Below are 10392 nucleotides of genomic sequence, written 5' to 3'. Positions count from 1 at the left end.
GGCAGAATCACCTCCCTGGTCCTGCTGACCACTCTGTTCCTGATCCAGGCCAGGATGCCATTGGCCTTCTTGGCCAATAATAGTATATTATATCATCTTGTTTCAGTTATTAAACTGTTCTATCTCAACCCATAAGGATTACTTCTTTTCCCAATCCTCCTCCCCACCGGTGCTGGGGTGGACAGAGCCAGGGAGTGGTACTTAGTTGCTTCCTTGGGTTAAAACCACAGAACATGCTAACTCTGCCTCAGGTTACTGAGGCCCCAAGTTCAAACCCACCTTTCCACAGATTTATGGTGACCTGCCTATGAAGTAACTCTTTTAGAAATACCTAGCAAACAGCTGACTTGGATTTCTCCATGGTTTGCAGGATAGCCCATGTATTCCTCTATTGTTACCTGAAAGCCAAGTGGGCCCCAAGTTCAAACCCACCTTTCCACAGATTTATGGTGACCTGCCTATGAAGTAACTCTTTTAGAAATACCTAGCAAACAGCTGACTTGGATTTCTCCATGGTTTGCAGGATAGCCCATGTATTCCTCTATTGTTACCTGAAAGCTTCAAAATGTCTCTCTTCTTTTATAATAATAATAATAGTTGTAAAAAAGAAAAAAAACACCCCACAACAAAATAACAGCTATACTGTTCAAATGGCAATGAAAGCTCATACATACCTATGCCCCTGGCGAAATATTCTCGACATAAATGAAGGTCATTTTCACAGGAGATTAAGATTATCTCTGGCAAACTCTAAACAAGAGAAACTAATGGTAAGCTCAGAATAACACAGTAAGGTATTACCAGTAAATTTTAGAAAGCCACACTCAACATACTTTATTCTGCTTATGCTCCATGAGTTTTCGGAAGGAAGGTTGTTTAGATAATACTTTTCCTCCTGCACATTCCACAATAGCTTTCATGGTGGAAAGACTGGGACAAATTCCAGGTGTAATGTAAAAATATTTTCCCTAAAAAGAGAAAGGGAAGAACAAGAAAACCCATAATTTTGTTAACTGATTTTTGCAACACACGAAGGTTTATTTTCACGTGACTCTTTTCTTACAGAACCACGGGGCAGGTTTGCAGCTTATGGACAGACTCATCAGCTGATGAGCTGTTCTTAATTACCACTGATGTTTCCCCTGGAAGGGCAAACCCACAATTCTGATAAAACTGAACAGCTTAGGTGTGCCTTTTTCAACATCTGTAAAATAACAACCAGGAACCCTCGGTTCAAAAAAAACCAAAGCAAAAGTAACTGCAGCTTCATTGTTATGTCAGTGTGTTCTATTGCCCTCAGCTATAAAACCTGTGGTCCCAGTGCTGAAAGGAACAGGTTGAAAAACTCCCAAGTATTAAAATATGCCATGTTAAACTGCATACCTTGAACAGTGGAGCTACTTGTGCTCTCTTCAGAGACTCCTCTAAACTAAAGCAGAAAAGCACCTCAGCTTCAGCATCTCTGAGCACAAAGTTCTGCTCATCTGAAAAAGAAAGACTGAGGATGTTACACACAGAGCACAAACATCCACGTGACCCAGGATGAAATCTGATCAGAACATGCTGGTGGCAGGATGGCTCTGAATGGAAAACAGCTACCAATTTTAGCATGATTACAGTAATTACAATAACCCCTTTCATTAGGCTTCTTACAATGATGACCCCAATTACTTGGAGAATTAAATTCTGTTTGATACTTGCACACCTAGCAACAACCACTGTCCTGGCAAGTTACTTTTTCTAAGTTATTGCAGGAACTTGTTAACTTTTATTTGATGATTCTCTGCAAACAAAGGAGCAGAATGATTTGAGTGCAAATTACTGTCACACCCTATGAGAGCTCAGAAACTGTCTTCAAGTCCTCACACAGTCTTAACAGAGAAGACTTCATCTGTCTCACTTGTGCTGTTATTCAGCCAATTTTTCATTTTTTTTATTAGGGATGGAATTTCAGTCTTTATCTTTCCACAAAAAGCTATGTCAAACATATTTCTAAATCCAATTCAAATCAAATCCCCCAAGCTTAAAGAACAAAATGGACTTTCCAAGGAGAATTCTGATAACCTGCAGAAGATGGCATTAATACTCTTCAAAAGACAAAGGAAAGCAGTTGGAAATTTTTTTACAAAATTTGCCATATTTTCCATCATTGTAGCAGGTACAAAACTTGAGGCAGCCCATTAGCTACAAATCAACTAAATTCTAATAGACAAGTACTTCAAGTACTAGAACAAAGATCATCCTAAATCCCCTGACTTTCTTCAGCTTCTAATAGCTTTCAAATTAATTGATTTCTCAGTTCACTGATGCCGAAGTAAGCAAATTACCTTCTTGAGATTTATAAAAATGTTTGTTGGTTTAATAGTTAATTATCCACAGATTTAAGTCATTATGACGGTTAGGCTGCAATGTTATATATTTTCTGCTTACAAACAAATTATATAAAAAGCATAAAACAATCATAAACCAAACAATTAGCCTTTAAGAAAGCCAAAAATAATGCAGCCACAGGTAAAAAAAAAAATAAATCTGTGTAATGGCTACAGAAGAAAGAAATACAAAGGTTAACAACATCCAATTATGTAATCTAAAGCAAACTTTTAAAGTATGTTTGTCTTTCATTTAAGGGAAAGGAACTGTACTAAATCAAATGAAAACAATGAAACAAAGTGTTCTGTTGAAAGAAAACCTGATTGAAAAAAATAAAAATAAAAATCAAACCAACTCATAATTCTGATGACAGTTTTACTTCACCATAAACTAACATAACCTTCTAACTCAAGTGGAATACAAACTAGCTGCTAATAAAATTGTTTCAAACATCATACATCACTCTTTGGGAGTAGATTTTCTGTAGAATTCAAATCTCTGCTTTCAAAAGCTGAACTCTTTAGAAAACTGCCAAGAAACACCAAAGTCAGGAGTCTAAGCAACACAGTATATTGAAATATGCTTATCAATGAACTTTATGTTTATTATAGGAACTGATACTAATTTAACTTACCAACAAATTTCTGGCATTTGAAACACTCTTCTAACCACTCTGGAGTTACTATGTGCTTGACTACAGAAATTGCTGTGAGGAACTTGACAGTCCGTGTCACTTTACTGGCAATGAGGTGGGTACATTTCTGGGCAGAGTCTGCTACTTCACCTCCCAGGATATACAGTTTCTGAAAGTTGTACAAAACACGAATCAGAATGGAATAGTTCTTTAAAAAAATGGAGGCAAAACATAAATGAAAAATGATAATATCGCCATCAAATAAAACTAAGCTCCTAATGAAGCAGTAAATACAGATTTCTATATTTCAGTCATTCCTTTACTTTAGATTAATTCTGACAGAATTGACAGCCATTGAAGATCCAGGGATTTCCAGACATAAAAATCACCTGGCAAGATTGAAAGCTATTTTCTGCTTCTGCAGTTTTTTGATTTTGGGTTGTGCTTTTTATAATCAAGGAAATATCTGCAAGATGCAAATTCAATTTTTTTAAACTGAAACATACTATTAAAACTTAAGAGAACATTTTTTCTATGGAAGGTGTAATACACACTGTAGCTACAGCAATCTTCATTTTGATAGTCTTTGAAGAGAAAAGCATCTCATGAAAAACACATATTCCTTACATACACTAGTTCCACATGGATGATACTGATGATGATACTGAGCAACTATTCCTTGCTCCTTGGTTTAAACTACCAATGGAGAGTTGTGGTTAATGGAGCTAAATCCATTGGTGGTTGGTCACTAGTGGTGTTCCCCAGGGCTCAGGATTGAGGTTGGTCCCATTTAACATCTTCACTCATGATCTGGACATGGGGATTGAGTGCACCCTCAGTAAATTTGCAGATGACACTACGTTGGGTGGGAGTGTGGATCTGCCTGAGGGTAGGAAAACTCTACAGAGAGATCTGGACTGACTTGATCAATGAGCTGAGGAAAACTGCATGAAGTTCAGTAAGGCAAAGTGCTGGTCCTGCACTTGGGACACAACAACCCCATGCAGCTACAGGCTGGGGGAAGAGTGGCTCAAGTGCTGCTCATTAGGGACTTGAGAGTGCTGGTTGACAGCAGGCTCAGTATGAGCCAACACTGTGCACAGGTGGCCAAGAAGGCCAATGGTATATTTGCCTGTATCAAGAATAGTGTGGCTAGCAGGACTAGGGAAGTGATCTCCCCTCTGCCCTTGGCATTAGTGAGACCATACCTCGTGTACTGTGTTGTTTTGGGTTCTTCAATTTAAAAAGGATATTGAGGCACTGGAGCAAGTCCAGAGAAGAGCAATGAGGCTCATAAAAGGTCTAGACAACATGTTGCGTGAGGGACAGCTGAGGGAGTTGGGCTTCTTTAGCCTCAAGAAGAGGCAGCTCAGGGGTGGCCTCATCACACTCTACAACTACCTGAAACGGGGCTGTAGAGAGGTGGGGGATACTTTCTTTTGCCATGCCTGCAGTGAGAGGACTAGAGGACATAAGCTGAGACAGGGGAGATTCAGACTAGGTGTTAGGAAATATTGGTTCACTGTTAGGGTGGTCAGGCACTGGAACAGACTGCCCAGGAAGGTGGTGGGGTCACCATCCCTGGAAGTCTTTTAAAAGCCATCTGGACCAGGCACTGGAGGATCTGGTTTAGGGTTTAGGGATTACAGAGTGGCAGGCTAATGGTTGGACTCAATGATCTTAGAGGTCTCCTCCAACCTTGATGATTCAAAACATAGATTTTTATACACTACATATATGTAACCAGGTCTTAGACAGCAAAACTTCAACATCAGGAAAAACTGATGAGAAGTTTCAATGCATTTCACAAGAGAGAAGCATGAAAGTCACCTTAATGTACTGTTGCACTTGCATAGGTTCAAATCCAGTGAAGAGCACCATTGGTGTCAGCTCTGGGCTGAGTTTTTTCGTAGGTGGTGGCAGGTCTTCAATCCTAAAAAATACAGGAACCACAGCAGAATGTGACATTTGGGCCCAAAGCTTAATAATTTTAAAACCAGACAAGCACACTCTTGCAACTTTTACCAACTGAATGACTCAGATCAATGAGAATTAGATTTTCTGAAGAAAAAACTACCATGCTGAGAACAGGACGTTCTCTTGTTTCTATTCTCGCCCAATTCTCTTACTACTTAACTCTCTTGTTATTGTTTTATTCCTGCCAGCTGAGTTACTGGCAACACAAAAAATGCTGATAGTTATTTCAATCAGGAGGGCACAGGGTGGAAGCTGATGGCCAGCTGACAGTGCTGAGGAAAAGCCAGTTAAGGACTACAGGCAATGAGTGCTCACTGTTCTTACCTTGCTCTTTTGGAAGATGGCTGAAGAGTGGGTTCATTTTGCTTTGGTTTCAAAGGCAACCTCACACCCTGAAATTAGACCATTTACATGTTTATATCTGAACTGAGCAGGGAATCAACTCCTGTTCTGAAAGAGGAAAACTATGCACTGATATACTCAGACTATATTAAAAAAGACAAACACAAATGAAAACCACACTACTGAACACATGGTACACCTACTGCTTACACAACCAACTCCAGAGCAAAGCTGAGCGTTAACCAATGCTTCTTCACAAATTTCCATGTAATCATGTAATTGTACATCAAATAAAGTATTGTGGGACCTTTTTTCCTTAACTAATAATGAGAATTATCAATGCAAAACCCAGTGAATTAAATGAGAAAGAGACTGAAAAGCCTGTCCATTTGTTACATACATGAAGACTGCAATATTTTTCCTGGTGCTAAACACCACAAAATGGTAATATCCCAGAAAATACTGTTTTAAGCTCAAGTTCCCTAACTACACAAACAGAAGATGGATAGACACTCCTACCTCCCCAGTACTAGATCAGCCACTAGAGCATTAGCCCAGGGGTAGAGAAATGTAGCTTTCAGGCTCTCCTTGGCCTGAGAAACTTGAAACCACAGCTCTCAGGTACAGGAGTATGTGACATCTATTCTTTTTTAACCTTCAAAGCGACACCTGAAATTTAATGAGGAATGCTAGAGGCACATGACCAGAAAGACAGGCAGCAGTGTTCCAGCCTTGCTGTGAAGATGTTCCTTTGGGAGGAACAGGCCACAGGGGTTTGTTCTCTGCTCTCAGGGACAGGCATTTTTATGCTAGACAACCTCTAGTATGAGCAGCTGGAAAAAAAATTGTTCACATTGACTTTTGACAGACATTTCAGCTATGAAAATGCAAGAGGTAGATGGCATCAACACTGTCTGACAAGACACCTGTCCTCAAAAGAGGACCCCAAATCCCAAGATAAATAAAAATGTCTACAGTGAAGTACTTCATTTGACACTTCCACATGCCCAGCATTTTCTATTGCCAAACTATATTCTTCCTGTGTGGGCACCCTGAGGGCAGCTGGACAAGATTGTCTCCACAAATCCCTTTCATTCTAAATTACAAGATTCTCACTTCACATAGGCAAGAAGGTCTCCATATAGTAAATACAGGAAGTGAGGTACTAAATTAGACTTATGACCCCTAAGGTCTCTCCACTGGCTAGACAAGACAAAATATGGACCACTATCTGGTCTGACTGACCCACACAAGGAAGGCATGTGTCCCATTTTAAGATGAGCTCAACTGCAGTGTGGATGCAAAGGGTGGTGGTAACAAACCTGAAACTGAGTTAGTTAAAAGCTATTTTAAATACTGATAGTGCATACACAATCTCCTCAAGGACTTTTTATTTTGCAATAATTGAATGCATCCTTCTTCAGGAAAATATGGAGAAGACAGATTTTAAGAAGGATTTAGTTTTCTAAAAACTAGTTTTTTTATTTTGCAATAGTTGAATGCATCCCTCTTCAGGAAAATATGGAGAAGACAGATTTTAAGAAGGATTTCGTTTTCTAAAAATTAGTTTCCTACAGGTCCACAAAACATTCCACAGGGGTCTGTAAGACTGTTTCAAACCTATGGTCAGGAATACAGTAGTGGCTATTTCTAAAGCTGAAAGCAAAAAATAGTGCCCTGAATCCCCATTTAAAGCATTACTACAAATTAAGTTATGACAGTTACTAAGTGCCTCTTTTCTGAAGGGTTTACAACATGACTGAGATACAAGTGATCCAGAACACATGAGGTGTGGCAAAATGTAAATTTTTGCAATAGCCAATGTTATCTGACAGACACCTGCTGTACAAATGAATTGAAAGTTCAGCCTAAACTGGGATTTACCTGCATCAGGTCAGATACTGGGAAAAGTTACCAAGTATAAATCTGAAGCAGGAAGAGAATTTACAATACAAAACCAGGTTCCTACGTATTTCAGAACAAGCTGCAGTTTCCACCTCAGCTCTCACACCTGTCTCATGTTTAGCATGTTTCACAGAATACACTACTGACAAAAATTAAATGTCTGGTATCTTTTCTTACTGATTTTAGGTCTTCTCTCTTAAAAACCCTTATACAGTCTCATTTTCAGAGTGCTGGGTACTGACTCAGAAAATACAAAAGCCTTTCTGTAAAAATTTTCTGTAAAAATTGTAGAGTGAAGCACTAACCCAAGACGTCTCAACAGTAACTCATTATGTGTATCACACTGTAATTTCTTACTTCTGCAAATTTATTTCTCAAAATAAAACAGAACACTAGCAGGAAGGTTCAGTACAGGTCTGTGTAAGTCTCTGGCATGTTGCTCACACCACACACACATGTTCACACATTAAAAACACTAAAGTGTAATCTGATCAAAATAGCTATTTATATACAATAATTCAACATACCATTAGAAGTTCTGGTGACACCTTCAATGGGATTCTCCAAGCATCTGGGGAAGGGAGAACAGAACAAAAGTGAAACCACTGCCTAGTTATTTGTACCAGAAGACCCACACTTATACTGGTTAAACAGGCACATACAAATGCTACAGAACACAGGATTTTGTGATGGAAACTCTTACCCAGAAGGTTTAGCACTAGATGCTGGCTGGGAGAGAGTGGATCCTGGAGGCTGAACACTGTGTATCGGCTGTGCTGGATCTGTCGTAGTGCTTCAAAATTCCCCAGCAGGATGTCACAGAGCCACTGAGCATTCACACAGGGTATCCTCCACTCCTTGGCCTTCTCATACTTCAACCCATTGGGCCTTGTAGTTCAGAGATGAAGAAAAATAAATTGTATTGCAAAGAACTAGGTAAATAGCAATTTCTAGTAACAAACCTAAAATACCACTATTTCCTTGTTGGCTGTTATCTGTTTGAACTGTGACAGAGTAGATACTCTGAAAAATACTTCTGTTCCTCATGCTAGAACAAGTCAATTAGAGGAGAATTTCAAGACCAAGTGGAATCAAGTCAGATCTGGATTATTAAAAAAATATATATTTTGCTCATAGTTGATATAAGTGGCAGCATCCCTTATGAAATATCATAAACCAGCAAAATTAGAAATAACTTTTCTTTTGCTTGTCTTCAGAAGGCCAAATTTATCACATAACACGTTGCTGTAATGCAGTTCAAGAAACAACATCACCAAGTTTATTGCTACTGAACTGCAGAATTGCTTGACATTAACACTGCTATAATGAGACACTCCCAGCACCTCACACTCAGAAAAGCACTACCTGGCAACAGGTGCTGAGCAGGTGAGCACTGAGGAGTAAAGCACTTACTCTTTACAGATGAGAACTGTATTGCTGCGGCACAGGTAGCCTGTGTACTTGGCACCTGCTAGGTAGGCCATTAGCTTGAGGTCATCTCTGTCACTGTCAACAAATCCTGTCACAGAGATTATCTGCAGACAGAGAGAGACAAGTTAGAAATAACTGAACATTGGTGGTACTTACAAAACACTCCTGTGGAAAATATTTTCCCATTACTAACTCTTTTAAATTTCGAGGAAATACAGAGTATCGTAACTATGGAATATCAGCACTTAATTAAAACATGGCTTGTAGGATAGAAACAGTACAATTTAAAAGTGATTTGCTTCTACATAAAATTTCAGGTTCCTAGCACTATTTCTCACACGTGAACAACCACTTTCACTCTGCTGGTCAGCTTTTTCTCATTTACAGAGACTGCACTTTTACTGTGAAAGAACTCACAGCTAATTTGCTTCTCACACATCTCACCTTTTTCTTCTGCTGCTGTTTATATTCAGAGAGACAGAGAAATGCTTACACTTACTTGCCCTACTCTAATTTTTACAATCTCCTGACTGCTCTGCTCTACTCTGCCATGGTGCCAAATAAATTGTGCCACCTGATTGTCAGTGGTCGCACACACAACACACCAGCAGAGCAACTTAGGATAAACAGGAACTTTTCTTCGGAGGTAAAAGAAATATTTATTTTGCTTCGAGTAAGCACTTTCTAGCCCTATTTTAATGCTTCTCATGTAACAAAGCACAGAGTGAAGCAAGCATTCTATACAAGTAAGCTTCTGCTCCTTACATGCTGAGAACATGGCTTTCCTCCTGGTGGAAATGCCACTGGAAAATGAAGGGCTCGATGAGGTGGGACCATTTTCTTCTTCTTCAAGATTGCATTCAGCCAATGTGCTGTAATACATCTTTTCCTTTCCCTTAATGCCTATGAATACACATGAACAGCACAAAAAAATACACAGAGAGCTTTTAAAAACCAGAATACATATATATTTTACTTTTTCTACTAATCAAAGCTTTGACTTTAATTGTTTGGTTTTCTCTACTTTTTCAAGATCCTCTTTCTCATAGTAACTTTCTTAGTGCTCTCTGGACTAAGTCCACTATATGTATTATGAAAGTTTGTACACCAAAACCACAAATCATAAAAAAAGCACATAATGAAAAACTTTATATACTAGCAATCTAAGCATGAAGCTCACAGTGAAAAGCTCTGCCTTTCCAGTAATAAGATGAAAGCATGCACCAAGAGAGGTTACCAGTTTTCTTACCTGAGCATACATGTTACTGACTTGGCTTTCACAAAGAAGGTGAGTACATCTGCTCGTGAGGGTAGGGTCCACTGTCCCACCATGTGCTTGGATGATCTGGCAAGAGAACAAACCCAGAACATCTAATATATTACAATTTTTAAATTACCTCAAGAAAGAAAAAGTCTGAAATGAAAGTCTACTCTTTAGGATACTGCCACCATTAGCACCATCTCACTGAAGAGTTACCCCCCAAAACAGCTTAAGAACATTTTTGAAAAAAAAAAAAAAAAAACCAAACCAAAACTAAACTAAATATGTACCTTTTCACTGAACCACAAAAAGGCTATTTTGTAGAATAAATGGAAAAAAACCCCAACAAATAAAGATATATAAACAAAAATAACCCTTCTCATGTTTTTTATTTTTGCAGTATAACTATTAAACAGTTTTTCATGAACTATTCAATTCTATCTCAGCAATAAACACAAGTGCTGTTAAAAAT

At 38.7% G+C, this 10392-nt stretch overlaps 1 protein-coding gene across 1 annotated transcript in view; it reads right to left on the bottom strand.

Annotated features, from left to right (window-relative positions):
* Window positions 1-10392, bottom strand: part of PAXIP1 (PAX interacting (with transcription-activation domain) protein 1) — a gene marked incomplete at its 5' end in the record, with an annotated part of 28162 nt that overhangs the window by 2005 nt on the left and 15765 nt on the right. The window contains 11 exon segments of the mRNA XM_009077448.1: window positions 675-750; window positions 834-968; window positions 1384-1484; window positions 3005-3173; window positions 4835-4937; window positions 5306-5373; window positions 7756-7799; window positions 7932-8116; window positions 8642-8763; window positions 9425-9562; window positions 9909-10004. Coding sequence (XP_009075696.1) covers window positions 675-750; window positions 834-968; window positions 1384-1484; window positions 3005-3173; window positions 4835-4937; window positions 5306-5373; window positions 7756-7799; window positions 7932-8116; window positions 8642-8763; window positions 9425-9562; window positions 9909-10004 — 1237 coding nt within the window.

Source organism: Acanthisitta chloris, unplaced genomic scaffold, assembly GCF_000695815.1.
Source record: "Acanthisitta chloris isolate BGI_N310 unplaced genomic scaffold, ASM69581v1 scaffold11096, whole genome shotgun sequence".
NCBI classification, from domain to species: domain Eukaryota; kingdom Metazoa; phylum Chordata; class Aves; order Passeriformes; family Acanthisittidae; genus Acanthisitta; species Acanthisitta chloris.
Note: the sequence above shows the minus strand (reverse complement) of the source record. Positions and strands in the feature narration are given on the sequence as shown.